Source organism: Pseudonaja textilis, chromosome 7 (genome assembly GCF_049901715.1).
Source record: "Pseudonaja textilis isolate UNSWEBS1 chromosome 7, rPseTex1.2, whole genome shotgun sequence".
In the NCBI taxonomy this organism is placed as follows: Eukaryota; Metazoa; Chordata; class Lepidosauria; order Squamata; family Elapidae; genus Pseudonaja; species Pseudonaja textilis.
The window spans coordinates 4,918,110-4,938,607 of NC_141996.1; the positions used below are offsets into that span (position 1 = coordinate 4,918,110).

Below are 20,498 nucleotides of genomic sequence, written 5' to 3' on the forward strand. Positions count from 1 at the left end.
AGCGCCATTGTAACTTTGAACGGCCGTTAAAGCAAATGATTGTTAATTCAAGGACTATCCGTACATGTTTTCCACTTCCTGATGAACGTTTCCCCTGGGATAAAGTAGCGACCGTTCAAAAGTGGGTCTTTTTGGAAACCGAAGAAACTGGGAGGGGGCGGTGCCCGAAAAGTCATACTAGTTACCTTGCTATTGTCCCATTCCTGGGTTTTCAGCTGGGTGCGGGTGAGCTCGTAGGATGGCTCCATAGCATTCACGTCAGGTTTAGGATAGCCAGGGATAACGTTGTGCAGCTGGAAACCAAAGGTAAGCAGCCAGCTGTTGACATCTGGAATGGGACGAGAAAAACCAGAACGTTACATGCTAGCCAAAAGGTTAAATAAATGCAGGTGCGGCATAAACGGTACTTGACTCAATAGTAGTAACTGTGAAGAAGGATCTTGAAGTCTTAGCGGACAATCACTTAAACATGAGCTAGCCGTGGGCAGCCGCCACCAAACAAGCCAACACTGCATTAACAGAGGGATAGAATCAAGATCACGTGAAATGTTAATGCCACTTTATAAGGTCTTGGTAAGGCCACCCTTGGAATCTTGCATCCCAGTTTTGGTCGCCATGATGTTAAAAAAAAATGATGTTGAGACTCTAGAAAGAGTGCAGAGAAGAGCAACGAAGAGGACTGGAGGCTGAAACGTACGAAGAACGGCTGCAGGAATTGGGTATGTCAAGTCTAATGAAAAGAAGAATTAGGGGTGACATGATAGTATTTGAGGGGCTGCCACAGATAAGAGGGGGGTCAATGTCAGAGTCTGTTCATGAACTGGAACAGAGCTTGGTAACAAGGTCAGCCAATGAATAGGCATAGCAACTAAGTCAGCCAATGAAAACTGTTTGGAAACTGAAACTAGAAGTAGTCTAAATGTGGCTCTATATTAAGCTCTGCAACTCTGCAGCTATGTTAAGCTCTGAGTTTGTCTAATGGAGTGAAACTGCTTCTCTGCTTGCTTGCTGAACTCAAGTGAAACTGAGGTCTGTTTCTGAGCTGCTGAAGTTACTGCTGAAGCTGTGCACTTGTAACATGTCTACTTCTGTTTGAGTTTGCTCCACGTTGGAGAAATCTACAACTGGTTTGTAAAAAGAATATGTTTTAATATATTTATAAACATATATAATATACATGTTTATAAAGACGTTCAATGAAGCATCAGCCATCTGTGTTTATTTTTCTGGCGCTGAATTGATGCTGTAAAACTCTGAACAGTCAAGCTCTTCTCCAAAACTCCTGAGGGCAGGACAAGAAGCAATGGATGGAAACTAATCCAGGAGAGAAGCAACTTAGAACTAAGGAGAAATTTCCTGACTGTGAGAACAGTTAGCCGGAGGAACAACTTGCCTCCAGAAGTTGTGAATGCTCTATCGCTGGAAGTTTTAAAGAAGAGATTGGACAACCATTTGTCTGACGTGTAGGGTTTCCTGCCTGAGCAGGGGGTTGGACTAGAAGACCTCCAAGGTCCCTTCCAACTCTCTTATTCTATTTTATTCTAACAGTTCGTGTTTTATCTGAAGAACTATTCTGAAGAACGTTTCTAAAGGACAGGAAAAAATACTGATTTAAAGCTAGAATGGCTAAGCCTGACTTTTAAGGTATCAGAATTGCGCTGGGCATGAGAAGGTAATGTTTTAAATGTCAACTGTTGTGATACCGGATGTATTTGTGATGCAAATACGTGGCATACCAAAACGGCCTCTGAATCACCCCATTCTCTTTGTCTGTTTTGGCTCTGTTCTTCCTACTTAACATTGGAATTGGAATATTCTTTATTGGCCAAGTGTGATTGGACACACAAGGGATTTGTCCCTGGTGCAGAAGCTCTCCGTGTGCATACCAACAGCCAAGTGATACGGTAGACCGTAAGCTGCAAACAAGGGATAAATCAAAAGCTACCGATAGGAGAAAGTAGTAAGAAAGATGGAAAGATGAGAAGGATAATAGCAATATAGCCCTGCTACATGGGTGAATATATGTAGGCGCAAGGCAGGCCTGTGGGAATGAGGTGTTTAGCAGAGCGATGGCACAAGGGGGGAAAAAACTGTCACGCTCTTGTTGGAGTCCGATTCTGAGGGGGAGATTGAGTAGCTGACAGGGAGTGGGAGTGTGGCTCCGATGGCTGTGGAGGAAACGGAGGAAGGGCACAGTCCCGACTGGGCATTCAGAGGAAGACCCAGGGCCCTCCCCTCTTCATCCTAGGGCACGCAGGGAGGAACGGAGAAGGGAGCAAGGTGGCTTGGGAGAGAGAAGGCGGCCCTGATCCCTTTCATTGGTTGCAGCTGGGAGAACAGGATATAAGAGGGGCGTTTGCACACCGTTCCTTGCTGGAAGCAAAGTGTGCATTATCTTGGTAGAGGCTTATCTGGGTTTTGGCAGTCCTCCCAACTGTGGTTGCTGCAAGTTATCCTTTGAAAGCCTGCAATTTATCATCCTGGCCTGCCGTGTTAATTACTTCAGTATAGTTTGTGTTGAGTTTTTAAATTTCTAATTATCTTTACTTTGGGTTCGGACTGCATTTCTGCCCTTCGTAGACTGTTTTTTGAAGGGTTTGTTATCCAGCCGAGGATAATTGGACATTGGGGGCCAAGTTGGAGGCATTAAAGAGAATTTATTCTACTTTGGTGACTTTGTTATTTTTGTGTCATGTCCCACGTCATCACAAAAACTATCTTTGTGTCTACAGGTAGTCCTCCACGTATGACCAGATAGGAGGCCAACGTTGCTAAGTGAGGCATTTGTTAAAGCAAGCGTGCTCCGTTTCTGGACTTTCCTAACCTCATTTGTTAAGTGAACCCACTGCAGTTAAATTAAGTCACATGGTCGTTAAGTGAATCTGGCTTCCCCTGTTGCAAAAGGGGATCGCGTGATTCCGGGGCGCTGCAACCGTCATAAAAGTGAGCCTCTGGATGTAAATTCACGTGACCAGGGGGGAGGCTGCAAAGGCCGTAAATGTGAAGCATGGTTGTAAGTCCCTTTTTTCAGTGCCATTGTAACTCTGAAGGGTCATTAAGTGAACTGCTATAGGTCGAGGACTACCTGTAGTTGTTTTGGCATGCAAGGCCTTGTAGCGGCATCCGGAGGGGAGAATTACACCCATTCCCAAATAATTTATTCTCAAATGATTCCTGCAGCTTCGGTAGGTCTTCATTTCCTTGGTCAGTCTCTCTCCTCTGGCTTATTTGCAACAGTTGTTTTGTTTTCCCGCTGCCCTTTAAAACAGCAATTCTTGTGGATGAATTAACATTTCACCGCATTGTTATTTTTAAAAAGGGGCTTGACAGAAAGGTCAGGATTAGAAAGGATTTAGCCTCTTTCATGCAGTTTTATTTCGAAGCCGTTTAAGATCTGGGGGTGCCAGCTGAGGCCCACAGTAATATCCCCCCGCTGCAAAACTGACAATAAAAAAGAAAAAAAGAAGGGCATTAATCGCCCTTTAATCCACGGAGTCCAAGCAAGGAAATTATGAGATCGCTTGGGCAGTTTAAAATCAGAGTTATTTGTTAAATCCCGAGAGTTTGTTCTTCACGAGCAGGCAGGGTTTGTTCTCACTGGAGAGTCTCCAGTATCCGAGGCGAAAAGGTATCAGAGGAATTTCCTGAAGCCTTTATTTATTTATGATATTTTTATTTCGTCTGTATTATTTTTTTTATAAGTACCTTAAAGGCAGGGATAATAATTCCTCTTATTTTATTCCTCCACAATAACAACCCTGTGAGATGGGTTGGGCTGAGAGAAAGTGTGAAGAAGTTTGCCCAGCCTGGTTTCAGGCCTAAGGAGGGACTAGAACTCACTCTCTCCTGGTGATTGGTCAAAGACACCCTGAGGGCCTTCTTGCCTAGGGTAGAACTAGAACTCACCATCTCCTAGTCATTGGCCCAATGTCACCCACCTGGCTTTCATGCCTAAGGTGGGACTAGAACTCACAGGCTCCTGGTGATTGGTCAAAGACACCCTGCGGGCCTTCATGCTAGGGTAGAACTAGAACTCACCATCTCCTAGTCATTGGCCCAAAGTCGCCTAGCCAGCTTTCATGCCTAAGGTGGAACTAGAACTCACAGGCTCCTGGTCATTGGCCCAAAGTCACCCAGCTGGCTTTCATGCCTAAGGTGGGACTAGAACTCACCCTCTCCTGGTGATTGGCCCAAAGTCACCCTGAGGGCCTTCATGCCTAAGGTGGAACTAGAACTCACCAGCTCCTAGTCATTGGCCCAAAGTGTCACCCACCTGGCATTCATGCCTAAGGTGGGATTAGAACTCACCCTCTCCTGGTGATTGGCCCAAAGTCTCCCAGCTGGCTTTCATGCTTAAGATGGGACTAGAACTCACCCTCTCCTGATGATTGGCCCAAAGTCACCCAGCTGGCTTTCATCCCTATGGTGGGACTAGAACTCACCCTCTCCTGGTGATTGGCCCAAAGTCTCCCAGCTGGCTTTCATGCCTAAGGCAGGACTAGAACTCACCCTCTCCTGGTGATTGGCCCAAAGTCACCCAGCTGGCTTTCATCCGTATGGTGGGACTAGAACTCACTTTCTCCTGATTTCTAGGCCAGCACCTTAACCCCCACACCAAACTGTCTCTTTTAAATGGAAGACGCTACGCATGGAAAACCTCCATGCACTTTATCAGTAACCGATGGCATCCATTCTGTGGATGAGGTCCGAGGCATCACGGCAAACCCCACACGTTTCCCGCCCAAGTCCCAGTTCTTACCCCGGGCAGCTAACTACTGAAAATGAAGATGGATTTTTTTACCTGTCATGTAGCATTTTATATCCTGGGCGTTACTGATCGGATTGTTGTTTTTGAACATGTAAAGGTTGAACGGCATGATGTTGCTGTGGCTGAGACGTTTCCAGATGCCGTGGTTCGGGCTGGTCCACCGGCCGGCTAGAACGTCGTAGTCTCTCTTCCCCATGTGTATGAGTTTGGTGAGGGGATCATACAGGCCTCCGTGGTAACCAATGATAATTTGGAAGTTTGGGTTGGTATCCATGTAGATCTCTCCGTAAGCCGTGTAAAGGATCTGCTTGATCATCAAGCCCGTTCCGCTGAAGACCGCCAAGGGCGTCCCAATGTTGTCGCAAGCGATGTAGAATTCATCTCCGCTGCTCACCTCCATGGCAAAGAGGTGACCCTGAAGGTCGTAATAGAGAGAGGTGATCTCGGAGCTGGAGTGGTTGTACAGGTGGGTGACCTTGGTGGGGTTGGTGAGGTCCGCATAGAAGAACTGCAGATGATGACCGTGGGTGGTTTTGCTGGAGACTCTCCTTCCGAGCCCGTCATAATGGTACTTCACGCTCCATTTGTTGCCTTTGTTGTAGGCCTTGATGAGAAGCCCCGCGGAGTTGTACTCAAAAATGTCGTTCCCCCGTTGCCTCAAGAAGCCATCTTCGTCCATCTTGTACTGCACGTCACCCAGTCTTGTAATCCGGTCCCGGAGGTCGTACCTCAGTGGCGTCAGACGGGCGCTGTTGCCGGGACTCAGCAAATGGAGATTCCCATTGAGGTCATAACTATATCTCCAGAGCGGTTTGTCGTTGATGGACACTGTCTGCAACTGGCCGTCGGCGTCGTATTCGTACGAGTACCTTGTGGTGTTGGCGTAAGGGCCCACTTTCAATTCCTTTTTCACCACTCGCCCCATGTTGTCATACTGCACCGTCATCCAATACATGAGGGACCTGAATATTTCGTACTGAACTTCCTTCATCCTGCCGTACGCATCAAAATGCTTTGTGTGGGTCATGACCGCCGTGGTGATGATCTGGTTGATGTCGTAATAGATCACCCCGAATTTGCCAAATTGCTCGGTTTTGCCCGACACGTCGTCATAACGGTAGAGGTCAATCGGCAACGGGGTTTCGTTGATCACGGCTTGCATGCTGGTCACCCGGAAGCTGTTGTCGTAGTTGTAATCGAAACGGGCGTTCACCATGCCTTCTTCCGTGAAGCGGAAAATCTGGCGGTCAATGAGCGGCCCGATCTGGCGGTACCTGATCGTACAGGTGAACCCTTCGTTCTGCAGGTTGATGGTCTTCAGCATGCCTGCGGTCTCATCGTAGCTGAAGCTGATCTTGGTGGTGTCATAAAGCATCTCTGCCAGTTTGGAGAGCTTGCCGTACTTGTAGATGACCCGTCTTCCGGTCCCCAGGTAATAGGTGTGAAGGAGTTGCCATTCCTCGTTGAAGTCTTCTACCACCGTGGCATTGCCTTCTGGAGGCCTGTAGATATTCCTGTAATAGCCAATTGATCGAAGTGTCTCCAGGGTCTGCCGAGCTACGTTGGGCATCGTAACTGACGACAAGCGGTCATTCTTATCGAATTCGAAAATGTACTGCCGTTGACTGTGAAGAAGCAGGACCATGGACTGTAATCAGAAGAGAAAAATAAAGTCATATGCAGAACATTTTGTCGATGTTATTATTATGGCTAAGTTCTGTAGTGGGATACAGAAAGTGGATTGTTGGTGCTTTGACCAACGTTGTCCAAAGTTACTTGAAACTTCTTGAGGTTGAAAAGTTGCCAGAGAGAACAAGAAGTTTCAAGTCCCCAAAGTGCTTTTTTCAAGAGGCAACTGGCCTTTCTGGTTTTGGTTAGAACATGTTTTGCTTCTCATCCAAGAAGCTTCTTCAGCTCTGACTGGATGGTGGGGAGTGGAAGGATTTATGTTCCTTGCAGAGAGCTGGTCATTTGCACCCTTTTAGAGGGTCGTTGAGGCCACTTGGAGGTTTGTCTATATCCTCAGGGTCATCTGAGTGGTGCAGATGGGTGTGGACCCTTCTTGGCTGCAGGATGTTTTCTGCCCTGTGTCCTTTACTGTTGAGGTGACCCTATTTATTCAGGTGACCCTGAGGACACAGATAAACTTCCAAGTGGCCTCAAAGACTCTCTAAAAGAATGCAACTGAAATTCCCTCCCTCCCTATCTAACCTTCCCTCCCACATATCCTTCCTTCCTTCCTTCCTTCCTTCCTTCCTTCCTTCCTTCCTTCCTTCCTTCCTTCCTTCCTTCCTTCCTTCCTTCCTTCCTTCTTCCCTCCCTTTTCCAGCTTGCAGGTAAGTGGCTGCTGCTGATTGGGGGAGAGACCAAGGGATTGCTAAACTGGCTTGGAAACTGTCACAGAAAGTTGAAAACAGAACTTCATGTAATTGCCGCAGCAGTAGACCAGCAATATTGAAACAGCCAAATTTCATTCCCTGGGGAGTTTTGGACCACATTCAAAGTTATGTATGTAATCTAAGTTAGCCGATTGGAGGTACTTTGGTTCAAAAATGCTTGCCCTACAGTGGGCGCATCATTTCGGCCAATTAAAGACCATGAGAATGTGAGTTTAGGAGTGTAATGGCGCCTGCCTTTATGGTTGTAAGTTATAAAACAGGTTGGTCACATGACCATCCTAAATGCAGGTAATTTCTAACACATGCTACAAACAAAAGAGATGTCACATTACAAGAAGGACAGGGATTACATACAGCTGGTCCTTGACTTACAACCGCAGCTGAGCCCAAAACTTCCAGTGCTAAGCAAGATAGTGGTTGAGTGTGCTTTGTCCCATTTTACGACCTTTCCTGCCACAGTTGTTCAGTGGATCACCACAGCTGTTAAGTTAATTGTTAACCCAATTAAGTGGCTTCCCCTTTGAGTTTGCCCGCCCGAAGGTCGCAAAAGTTGATCACGTGACCCTGGGACACTGCAACCATCAAAAATATGAGCCAGTTGCCCAAAGCCTCTGACTGTTGATCCCGTGACTCTGGGAACGCTACAATTGTAAATGTGAAAAATGATTGTAAGTCGCTTTTGTCTGTTCCGCTGTAACTTTGAACAGTCACTAGATGAGCGGGTGTCAGTCAAGGACTACCTGTAGTTGATAAATGCCATTCAAAGAGGCAGAGACGGTGACTCACAAAGCTTCTGTTGGCTAAAGAGACCGAGCGGAGCAAGTGGCCAGTTTTAAGTTTCTGGGTGTTACCCTAGAAGAGGATCTGACCTGAGGGGCTCATATTGCAGCCCTGGTCAAAAGGGCCCAGCAGAGATGATACTACCTGAGGCTTCTCAGGAAACAACAACTGAATGAAAAACTGCTGGTGATTTTCTACCGCTGCACCATAGAGAGTATCTTAACTTTCTGCACACCTGTGTAGGGTTTGTCAATTGCACAGTGGCAGATAGGAAAGCACTCCAGAGGGTTAATGTCATTGCCCAGAAGATCATGGGTTGCCCTCTCCCCTCTTTGGAAGAGTTTTATAGCTCCCGCTGCCTTAAGAAAGTTCAAAATATTCTCAAAGGTCCATCTCATCCTGGGCATGCCCTTTTTTTTGAACTATTACCATCTGGCAGACGGTACAGGATAATAAAAACAAGGACAACTAGGCTGAAAAACAGCTTCTATCCCAGGGCAGTAGCTCTATTGAATTCTACTGTGTAGTGCAATATTAATGTAATATCCGGAGTTTTCCATTCAATTGTATAGAATGTGAAGGATGTTTGTTTGTATTTTATTTTTATAGTTTTGTTATGTATGATGTACGCTGAAGATGGTGAAGGAAAAGTATAAGAGGTTACTCTTTTATAATAGTGTCTTATGTATTGTTAAGCTAGAATATTCCTTTTGTTACATATTAAAACCCACATCCTAAAACCCCAAAGTGTATTCAGTTAAAAGTACGTGGTGACTTGTTAACAATTGTTTTGGGAAATAGGAACAGCAGCCCAGAGCCAGGCAACAAGTAGATATGTAGGGACATCCGCTCAAGGTAAAATCCAGAAGCAAAACAAGATAAGACATTGATTGCATAAAAGAAAATGTCATGGTCACCCTTTAGCTAATAAGGGGGAGTTGGAAGGGCTTCTTAGGCGTGGCGTGCATTGTGTAGGGGGCATAAATTTGTTGCTTGAATGTGGGATTTTGCGCTTCATGTTCTCAATCCATTTTGGGAAGGGATGTGAAGGCCTGCCTTTGCAAATGCATTTTAATAAACTTCCTTTGTTTGTACACATCAGAACTGTCTGTCGAATTAGTGAGTATAAATTTTGGAACGTTTTTAAATCTCACAATGGCATTTAATTTCGTCGTTATGAGGCGCCGTGACAATGAAGTAAACTAAACTAAAACTTTAGTGACCCCTCTTTCCTAACGGTGCTCACCTTCTCTAAATACGTGAAGGTCCAAGATTTGCCATCCGCAAACATTCTGGATGTAATTCTGCCTGCTTGGTCGTATTCCATTCTTTCGGACATAGTACCCCTTTGGATCCCAGCTATGTGCCCCCCGGAGGAATAGGTGACGTTCACTCCGTTCAGACGACTGCTAGGAGACCAGAGCGTAGGCCGTCCCGCCTGGTCGTAGAGAATGCGCAGGGTGAATTTCCGATGGTCGTCGTAAATCTTCTCGGTTCGTGTCACGCGGTCGAAGTCGAGGGACAACAAATTTCGGTTATGAACCTGCGTAGGGATAAGAATTAGGACAACGACTGAAAGCTTTAGTAAGGTGGGGATAATTAACTACTGGTCAGAACAACCACCTCTTTGGTTTTCCCCTGGGCAAATGGCAAAGAGGGTTTTTGCTTATTTGCAAAAAAACTCTTATATGAGATCCCAAAGGTGCTTTTTCAAGAGGCAGCTGGACTTTCTGTTTTTTTCTTTGAAGACGTTTCTATTCTCATCCAAGAAGCTTCTTCAGCTCTGACTGAGTGGTGGGGAACGGAAGGATTTATATCCTTGCAACAGTTTGCTGTTGCTCATTTCAACAGCGCCAAGAAGGCTGGTCATTTGCAGTCTTTTAGGGAGTCGTTGAGGCCGCTTGGAGGTTTATCTGTGTCTTCGGGGTCACTCTGAGTGGTGCAAACGGGTGTGGAGCCTTCTTGGTTGAAGGATGTTTTCAGTGTCTCTCATCCTGCAGCCAAGAGGGCTCCACATCCATTTGGCCTCCCGACGATCAGCTGTTTCAGGCTGCAGAGATCGCCATTGCCTATTGCCACCTCTGTGCGCCCCATTTTTGGCCTCCGCACGTCCCATTTTCTACCCATTTTGATGCCTGCTGCCCGGAACGGGACCAAAATGGGGTGCGCAGAGGCCAAAAATGGGGCGTGTGGAGGCTGAAAACGGGAGGCGGAGGCCAAAAATTCGGCACGCGGAGGCCAAAAACGGGGCACGGAGGCTGAAAACGGGATGCAGAGGCCAAAAATGAGGCACATGGAGGCTGCAATAGACGATGGTGATCCCTGTAGCCTGAAACAGCTGATCGTCGGGAGGCTGATCCAACCAACGATCGGCTGCTTGTGCTAATCAGGCTGTGTTGAAGCTGAAACAGGCTGTTTGCTGCAAGGAAGCAAATTGTTGGGAGGCAGAGGTAGATTTCCCCGTCCCCTTTTTTTTTGCTTCCCCCAAAGCTAGGTGTGTCTTATACTTTGGAGTGTCTTATACTCCGAAAAATACGGTAACCCTTTCCACCTCGGTGACCGGAAGAACTTCAATTCCCACCAGTTCTGACTGGGAACGGCCCGCTTACCCTCAGCCTGCGTCCGAACACAGTGATCTGGCCTCTGGATTGTTCTTTCCGTTGTCTCCACTCTACCAGGTTGAGACCGTTGTCGATAGGCAGGGTCACGTTCCTCTTACCCACGGTGGGGTTTACGGTGCCCGCCAGGAGATGGGGCTCGGTCTGGAGAGCCACTTCCATGCCATTAGCCAACATCAGGCGGAGAGAGCCATCTGCTCCGATGTAGTAGCTATTGCGCACTTGATCTACACAAGGTTGTGGGGAGATGAGAAACCCGACAACGTTAAGATAGGCAGCCGACCCTCCGCAGCTCACCTTAGTTATGCAAAAGAAACATGAAGCAAAGCAGATGAGAAATTTGAGCACCTTAATTATCAGGGTTCAGAGTGATTTACCAATAAAGGGGAGTATTTGTAGCTCAGGGTTGAAGTGAGGCATCCCCTTGGTGTTCTCTGAGCTGGCTTGCTTTCTTTCTTACCCAACTAGGTAACAATATCAGTGCTAGAAGGGAGGAGGGTTTGAGGAATGGAGAACAGTGGAGGAGGGAGGAGGAGGAGGAGGAGGAGAACTGTGGGTTTCTTGGTGCTCTCTGAGCCGGCTTGTTTCCTTGTAGACATTTCATTACCCAACTAGGTAACAATATCGGTGCTAGAAGGGGGGAGGGTTTGTGGAATGGAGAACAGAGGAGGAGGGAGGAGGAGGAGGAGGAGGAGGAGGAGAACTGTGGGTTCCTTGGTACTCTCTGAGCTTGGTTGTTTTCTTGCAGACATTTCATTACCCAACTAGGTAACATCACCAGTGCTAGCGTTATCACGTCATCCCTAGCACTGATCATGTTACCTAGTTGGGTAATGAAACGTCTGCAAGAAAACAACCAAGCTCTTCTCCTTCTTCTTCCTCCTCCTCCTGCTCCTCCCTCCACAAACACTGCTCCTTTCTAGCACTGATGATGTTACCTAGTTGGGTAATGAAACGTCTGCAAGAAAACAACCAAGCTCAGAGAGCACCAGGGACCCCTCAGTGGTTAACCAGTTCAACAGAATACTGGCTTTCAAACCTTTCTCCCCCCACCCCACCCCCAAAAAGATCCGTTCTGATTTCCACCCCCAAATAATTTCCTTGAATGAGCCGCAGGCCCAGTGCTAATTGGGAGGGGCCATATCAGTGGCTCCAAATTTCACCCATTAAATTTTGTCCAAATTTTTCTGATCCATCAAATCGAGTCCATTACCAGTAATCCTTGACATACGACCACCACTGCGCCCCAAGTTTCCATGGCTGAGCGAGGCAGCCCTTAAATGAGTTTTGCCCCATTTTACGACCTGTTAAAGGAAATCGCTGCAGTTCTTAAGTGAGTAACCCGGCTGTTAAGTGAATCCGTTGACTTTGCTTGTCAGAAGGTCGCCAAAGGGGATCATACGACCCCAGGACACTGCAACCGTCATAAGGGTGAATCAATTGCCAAGCGCCTGAATTTTGATCTTGTGACCATGGGGATGCTGTAAGGGTGGTAACTGTGAAAAACAGTCGTAAGTCATTGTTTTTCTGTGTCATTGTAGCTTTGGTCACCCAACAAAAGGTTGTAAGTTGAGGACTACTATCTATATCCACTGGCTTGGTGATCACCTCACGACTCCTGGAGCGGCCCCTGATCTGAAAAGCTGGGAGCAACTGACTTATTGAGATGCTCGATTGGAAGACAATTATTATAGACTTTTACTTAGCTCTGGCCCTTTAAATCTTGGCCTATTCAAAAAGACTCCCCTCCCAAGAGTCCCAAAAGTGCCTTCTGTTGCTTAATTAGACTCCTGAGGTGGAGCCGAATTTTCCTTCCAGCATTAATCTGGCATTTAAATTTTTCTAAAATGGCTGAATCCTGTTAGGCGGGAAGGTGCTCCTCTCCGTTACAAAGCCGAAGAAGAGCCAGCGCTGTCCGAAGACGTCTCCGTGGTCATGTGACTGGCATGACTAAACGCCGAAGGTGCACAGAACGCTGTTCCCTTCCCACCAAAGGGGGCGCCTATTTTTCTACTTGCACTTTTTACGTGCTTTTGAACTGCCAGGTTGGCAGAAGCTGGGACAAGGAACGGGAGCTCGCTCCGTTATGTGGCGCTGGGGATTCAAACCACCGAACTGCTGACCTTTTCTGATTGACAAGCTCAGCGTCTGAGCCATTGACCCACTGAGCCACTTTCTCTCTCTCACACACACACACATATAATGTGTATTGCCATTACGTTTATTTTCCTTATTCTTCCACCATTTATTTTATTTATTAACTTTTTTTTAGTTGTAACTTTATCATTTTTATAAATAACTCCAGGTGACAAATGCTCAACATCCTCCTTCCTTCTCTTATTTTCCTCGCTACGGCAACTCTATGAGGTGGATTGGGACGAGGGAGAGAGTGACTGGCCCAAAGTCACCCAGCTGACTTTCCTATGTAAAGTGGGACTAGAACTCACCCTCTCCTGGTAAATGGCCCAAAGTCACCCGGCAGGGTTTCATACCTAAGGCAGAACTAGAACTCACTGTCTCCTGGTGATTAGCCCAAAGTCACCCAACTGACTCTCCTGCCTAAGGGTGGGGTTACAACTCACTCTCTCCTGATAACTGGCTCAAAATCACCTACCCGTCTTGCATGCCTAAGATGGGACTAGAACTCACGTCTCCTAGTGACGGGCCCGAAGTCCTTCCCTTTCAGAATCGTCATACAATGATTAGATTTAACAAACCCAGAATTAACCTTCAATGTTAGGGTCTTCTATTTATACCTTCCTTTGAAGAACGACTTTATCCAGCTTTTTCCCCTAAGGCAGAGGTCCCCGATCCCCGGGGCCACGGATCACTACTTTGAGGTGAACCTTTTGCAGGGGGGCTGAATGTCAGCCTCTCCCAAGACGTCTTCCTGACATCTTTTATGGTTTGACTCTTTGCCGGATGCCATGGAAACCGGGGACGGGGACGAATAATTGGGCTTTGTGGGGGGAAGGATGCTGGAATGAACTGCAGAAGATGGACGCTTTCTTGCTTTCTGCGCAACGGCATCTTTTCTAGGCCAAGGTCAACCGTCTTGGCATACCAGGTGTGTGAGACGCCACCTGAAGATGACATTATACACACCTCAGATTGGATGTCCACTTTGGGGTTACGGGACTTGGGATAACTTTCAATATGTAATTTCCGCGCCGATTTGCCTCAGGACTTACTTTCCTTTTGTTGCTATCCCTTCAAATCCAGTAAATGTGCTTTTCTCTATTTTAATGGAGTCTTAAGGTTTTCTTTCTTGGATTTTGAATGGAGGCACAGCTGACACATTTGGAGTTGGGCCACGGAAGCGGCGGTTGAAACTTCCCCCTCGCATCCTCACTTATGAGCGAGCCTGTGTGTGCTATTCGTGCAAATAGAGTTGCGTGCACGCACATTTGCCGGCCGCTCGTGTGAAACCATCCTCTATCTCCCTCCCTCTCCCCCCCCCCCGGCCAGTCGGCAAAGCCGGAAACTTTGGGGAACTCTGCTCCGAGGATGTCGTACCCCAGTTCAATTAAGGAAAACTTTAAAAAGGACTTCCAGGAGGAAGCTGTCGAAACGGGCTGGGTTTACCTTGCAGGAGGGTGTAGTAGGCCCCTGACGCTGAAAGGTTGGTGGTGATCGTGACGTCGTCCTTGCTGGAGGTCTCAATCTGGACGTGGATGGAGCTGTCCGTATCGCTCCGGAAAGTGGTGACTTGACCGGTTGGGAAAGTGATGTTAGTGAGGTGTCCAAAGCTGTCATACCTGGAAAAGAAAAGAGACATATGCACAGAAATTAAAGTGCAAGAACGGAGAGGGATAAACCGAGGGGAATCTCCTAGGCCAGTGATGGTGGACCTTTTAGACACCGAGTGCCCAAAGTGCGTGTGCATTCATGCCCAAACTGGTTCCTGCCCCGCCTGCGCCTGTACTCCAGCGCAGGCGCTGCAGAGACCCAAATCGGAACTTCTGTTTTCCTGCAAACAACGAAAAGAAGCGCCACAGAGAAACACGGTAGAGCTGAGCTGGGGCGATGGGAGCGCCATCACTTGAGACTTTCAAGAAGAGATTGGACTGCCATTTGTCAGAAATAGTGTAGGGTCTCCCGCTTGGGTGGGGGGTTGGAATAGATGATCTACAAGGTCCCTTCCAACTCTGATTATCTGTTATCTATGCTCACAGAGAGGGCTTTGCGTGCTACCATTGGCACTCATGCCACAGATTCGCCACCACTGTCCCAGGCCAAAGCATCAGATCTTTGGTCAAGGCAGCAGGACAACCCACTGATTTTTAAAAAAGAGGTTCACTCTTGTTATGAACCATTTTGACATTTTTAAGACTTGTTGGGGGGAACAAGTTGTGCCATTTAGGGGGAGGCATTTCACCTCTGTTGTGTGCCTGTGGCTTCCTTTGGTGGAGAAGGTTGCGCAGCTCACTGTTACTCAGCGCTAGGGATTCAAACTGCCGAACCGCCAACCTTTCTGATTGACAAGTTCAGCGTCTTACCCGCTGAGACACTGCGTCCAAATACTCACTCGTAAAATGTGGTCCACCCGTTTTCGTTGCTCTTGGTAGCTAGGAGTCCCGAGTTGCCATGATAGGTCATCATGGCTACCTCTTGGCCCTGCGCAGTCACACTCTTGAGGGCGCTGTTGGTGCCCATCGTGAGCCAATAAACCTGGCCATCTGGCACCACCAGCCACAGTGGCATCCCGGTCGAATCTCTCCGGATATTCACCAAATTTCCATTGTTGTCAGTCACGAGGGCGATGTCCCCGTCGCCCGTGTAGGTGAAATTGTACAGGTAATCTCCAGTCGGGAGGCTCTGGGTGAAAACGTGCTTGCCACTGGCGTCAAACAGGTAGAGTTCCTGATCGATGGGCGAGGATAATTCGTACAGGTTCTGGGTGTTCAGAAAAGGTTTGTTCTTCCGGATAAAACGGATCCGGATGTTCCCAAGATCGGCCATGTACAACTCCCCGTCTGCGCATACCGCGAGGGAGGAAGGCGCATTCAGCTTGGCGTCCTTGGCGTAGCCATCGTCCCCGGAAAAGCAATCGCAGTTGGCGTCGTTCTTACAATCGCAGCCGTTGGGGGCTCCGGCGACCAGCGAAATCTCGCCGTTTGTAGTGACCTGTCGTATCCGGTTGATCTTCTTCTCATCGGTCTCCGCGATGTATAGGACGCCACTGTGCGAGACCGCCACCGCCGTGGCGGATTCCAAGGTGGCGTGGATGGCTACCTTGCTCAGGAGGAAGTGGTCGATCCCTGGGACTTGGCAGTGCATTGGCCGGCCCGCCACGATGCGCACCTGGTGGTTTTCGGAGATCTGCAACACGACGTTGTTGTCGAGAACGTAGAGGGAATTGTCCATTGGGTTGACGGCCAGGTCGGTGGGCCACTCCAAACGAACCTTTGCAAAATGAAAGGAAGAAAAGCGATGGGGTGAGATTGTTTCATTATTTTTCAGTTCCTGGTAGTCCTCGATTTACAACCTTAATCGGGACCAGAATATGCTAAGCAAGGTTGCGAAGTGGGTTGCGCTCTGGATGTAATTCCGCCAGGGGTGGGCTTCAAAAATTTTAGCAACGGGTTTTCTGTCCAGTTGCTGGGTGGGCATGGCCAAGGTGGGCGTGGCCTAGTCGACCTCCTGCACCACAGCAGGAGGGACATTTTTGCCTTCCCCGGGCTCCGGAGGCTTTCCTCGAGCCTCTGGGAGGGTAAAAACTGTCTCCCTGGGCTTCGGAGTCTCTCCGGAAACTGGAAATAGGCCCGTTTCAGGCCTTCCTAAACTTCTGGGAGGCCCGTTTTTCACTCTCCCTGAACCTCAGTGCGCACCCTGCACTTACCTGCATCCAAAATGGGCCACGGGGTCACTCCTGGGAGTGGCGGGGAGCGGCCAGCCAGGAGTGGGATTTGGAGGTTCTCCAAACTGTGCAGAATCTTAGCTAGGGTTTCCCCCAAACCCTTGCAAAACCCCAGTAGGCCCACCCCTGAATTCTGCCCGCTTGGTCGTATTCCATTCTTTCTTTGGATCCTAGCTATATGCCCCGCTGACCCAGATACTGCTGGGAGACCAGAGCATAGGCCGGCCCACCTGGTCGTAGAGAATGTGCAGATTGAATTTCTTTCTTTCTTTCTTTCTTTCTTTCTTTCTTTCTTTCTTTCTTTCTTTCTTTCTTTCTTTCTTTCTTTCTTTCTTTCTTTCTTTCTTCCTTCCTTCCTTCCTTCCTTCCTTCCTTCCTTCCTTCCTTCCTTCCCTCCCCTTTCTCTCTTTCCTTTCCTTTCCCTTTCCCTTCTCCCCTTCCCTCTGCTTCCCTTCCTTTTCCCTTCAATCGCAATGACTTTTTTCCAGTCGCAAGTAAGTTTGTAACTTGAGGAGTACTTATAATGTAATATAATTTAATGTAATGCAATGCAATATAACATAACATTATTGTGCAATGTAATGTAATATTAGGTTAATGTTATGACCATGGAGATTCTCAATCATCCAGGTCATAGTTGTCCCAAAGGTGCTTTTTCAAGAGGCAACTGGGAAAAAAGTATATATTTATTCTATTCCTATTCCATTCCATTCTATTCTATATTCTATTCTATTAATATTTCATATTATTATATAATACTATATATTGAACATATATGATACAAGATATGATATCTAATCTAACCTAATTTAAACTGTTAATATATAATGTAATGTAATACAATACCATGTAATGCAATACAATAATGCAATGTAATGCAATATAGGATACTATAATGTAATATATCATCTATGTTAAATTTCCAAGAGGATTTGCTGATAACCTTTGAAATTTAGTCGCTGGCTGCTGGAAGAAACTCTGAATGAAAAGAAAAAAAAATTCCTGGGATTTGATGATAATGTACTGAGCCACTATGGGATTTTTGCTCAAGGTCACGTCATTATTTGGACAAAGACAAAATGTTCTCTGTTCTTAATCATGTTTTCATGATTAATGAAATCAGCATTTTTAGTAAAAAAAAAAAAAAAAAGCCCAAAACCTTCCCAAAGGACTGGTGGGGGTAGACTTCATAATTTGTAAGATATTCTGAATAAACAGAATTAACAGAGTTTGGAAGGGACCTTGGAGGTCTTCTAGTCCAACCCCTGTAAAAGGCTCAGCTAAGTTCTGTGGCATTGATCGATTGACTTATGGGTTGATTGACTGATGTCAAGTCAGTGTCATTTCTTAAGTGACCACCGAGGTAACCTTTCACCAAGAAAGGAGAAAAAAGGCTTAGGTAAAACAATATTCTGAATAAACACAATTAACAGAGTTGGAAGGGACCTTGGAGGTCCTCTACTCCAACCCTTATACCAATTCAAATAAATGTTTGTCCAATCTCTTCTTTAAAACCTCCAGTGATGGAACATCCTCAACTTCTGGAGGCAAGTTGTTCCACTGATTAATTTCCCCACAGTCAGTAAATTCCTCCTTAATTCCAGGTGGCTTCTCTCCTTGATAAATTTCCACCTGTTGCTTCTTGTCCTGCCTTCTGGTGCTTTGGAGAATAGCTTGACTCCCTCTTCTTTGGGGCAGCCCCTCAGAGGCTGAAACTCTGCTATCATGTCACCCCTAGTCCTTCTTTTCATTAAACCAGGCCTAACCCAATTCTAGCAACTGTTCTTCGTATGTTTTAGCCCCCAGGCCCCTAATCATCTTTGTGGCTCTTCTCTGCACTCTTTCTGCAACCTGGTGGGGGTTTTGTGTGTGTGTGTGTGTGTGTGTGTGTGTGTGTGTGTGTGTGTGTAGGACATTATTTGAAAGCAGGAAAAGGGGATAATTGGATCAAACAGTTTAAGGACCACTGCTCTAAAGTTATCCTGTCCGGATATTCTATCTTTGGCCAGAAAGAAGAAGGGGGGTTAACCTATTGTCCAAAGCACCAGAAGGCAGATCAAGAAGCAAAGAAAAGAAACTGATCAAGGAGAGAAGCAACCTAGAACTAAGGAGAAATCTTCTAACCGCTAGAACGATCAATCGGTGGAACGACTTCCTTCCAGAAATTGTGCGTGCTCCACAGGGGTGGGATTTCAAAATTTTAGCAACCGGTTCTTTGCCCAGTTGCTGGGTGGGCGTGGTCATGGCCTAGTCGGCCTCTTGCAACATGGCGGGGGTGGTGGTGGCATTTTCACCCTCCCCGGGCTTGCTCTGGAGGCCCTCCCAAGGCCAGAAATGGGCCTGTTTCTAGACTTCTGGAAGGCCTGTTTTTTTTTCCCCAGGCTCCAGAGGCTTTTTCCGAGCCTCCGGGAGGGTGAAAACGGCTTCCCCCTGGCTCCGGAGGCTCTCCAGAGGCTGAAATGGGCCCATTTCTAGCCTTCCGGAACTTCCAAGATGGCTGTTTTTCGACCTCCTCGGGCTCCAGAGGCTTTCCTCAAACCTCCGGGAGGGCAAAAACTATCTTCCCCAGGCTCTGGAGGCTCTCTAGAGGCTGGAAACAGGCCCATTTCCAGCCTTCCGGAACTTCTGGGAGGCCTGTTTTTCACCCTTCCCAGACTCCAGAGGTTTTCTTCGAGCTTCCAGGAGGGCGAAAACGGCCTCTCCCAGGCTCCAGAGGCCAAAAATGGGCCCATTTCTGGCCTTCTGAGTCTCTGGAAGGCCCATTTTTTGCCCTTCCCAAGCCTCCACGTGGGCCCTGTACTGACCTAGGATCCAAAATGCTCGCGTGGGGACTCCTGGGAGGGGTGGGGCAGAGCCAGCAGGTCATCAGAACTACCAGTTCCGTAAACCAGATGTAAAATTATCATCCAGTTCACTCAAACTGGTCCAAACTGGCTGAATCCCACCCCTGGTGCTCCACACCTGGAGGTTTTTAAGACGAGATTGGGCAGCCATTTTGTCTGGAATGGTATAGGGTTATCTGCTTGAGCAGGGGGTTGGACTAGAAGACCTCCAAGGTCCCTCCCAACTCTGTTATACCTACAAAGGAACATCTGGCGTGTGACCTCATCCATAGTCTTGGTCCTGAGCCAACTAGATGAGGATTTCCCCTTTAACCAGCCAATTAAACAAAAGCCAAGTAATGTACAGATGAAGTCTCCTTTGAATCAAACTCAGCTCCTGGGTCTTCATGAAGATACCCGTGCAGTTTCCTTGGCAACAACACATCGCTGGCCTTTTTCTGGGATGGCTTTCAATTTCCTTCACCTTGAAAGTCAAATACTTTTGGGGAGGGGAAGAAAACCCCTTCCTCTTTCTGTTCGCCCCCATGACATCATCCTGTCAAGATATTCCTTTGGGTGGGGATTTAAATCCAATCAAAATGTGTTTCTGGCTTTTGTTTCTTTCGCTTCTGGCTCTGCAACTCCTACCTTCCAAGAAGAGCAATTACTAATTAACCCCATTCTTCCATTTGGGGCGATTCTACATTTTAGCCAATGGAAAGTGAATGCCCTACACACCAGGAACACGTACCCTCTTCTCTTGATCTTTCTAAAGACGCTCAGGAGCTGTTGAAGGCTTAAAAAGATACATTACAAATTGCTCCTTTCCTGGAAGCCTTAATGGGTCCCAGTGAATCAAGAGTACTGAGGGAAGTGAATTATTTCTTGCTCAGGGTTGAACTGTGTGGTTCTTGGGGCTCTCTGAGCTTGGGGGTTTTTTCATGCAGAGGTTTCATTACCAAATAGTGCCCTGATGATGTTACCTAGTTTGGTAATGAGGTCTTGTGAGGTGGATTGGGCTGAGAGAGGGTGACTGGCTCAAAGTTACCCAGCTGGCTTTCATGGCTAACTTTGAACTAGAATTCACCGTCTCCTAATGTGTGGTCCAAAGTAACCGAGGTGGCTATTACGCCTAAGACAGGACTAGAACTCACTATCTCCTGGTCATTAGCCCAAAGTCATCCAGCTGGTTTTCATGGTTAATAGGGAACTAGAATTCACCATCTCCTGCTAAGTGGCCCAAAGTCACCC

At 47.2% G+C, this 20,498-nt stretch overlaps 1 protein-coding gene across 9 annotated transcripts in view; it reads right to left on the reverse strand.

Annotated features, from left to right (window-relative positions):
* TENM4 (teneurin transmembrane protein 4) overlaps positions 1 to 20,498 on the reverse strand; it is a 362,826-nt gene that overhangs the window by 7,628 nt on the left and 334,700 nt on the right. For all 9 annotated transcript variants that reach the window (XM_087936922.1, XM_087936921.1, XM_087936920.1 and 6 more), the window contains 6 exons: positions 15,094 to 15,971; positions 14,151 to 14,323; positions 10,557 to 10,792; positions 9,194 to 9,490; positions 4,802 to 6,416; positions 186 to 328 (listed from right to left, as the gene is read on the reverse strand). In XM_087936922.1, the coding sequence (XP_087793048.1) occupies positions 186 to 328; positions 4,802 to 6,416; positions 9,194 to 9,490; positions 10,557 to 10,792; positions 14,151 to 14,323; positions 15,094 to 15,971 (3,342 nt within the window). The remainder of the gene's footprint in view (positions 1 to 185; positions 329 to 4,801; positions 6,417 to 9,193; positions 9,491 to 10,556; positions 10,793 to 14,150; positions 14,324 to 15,093; positions 15,972 to 20,498) is intronic.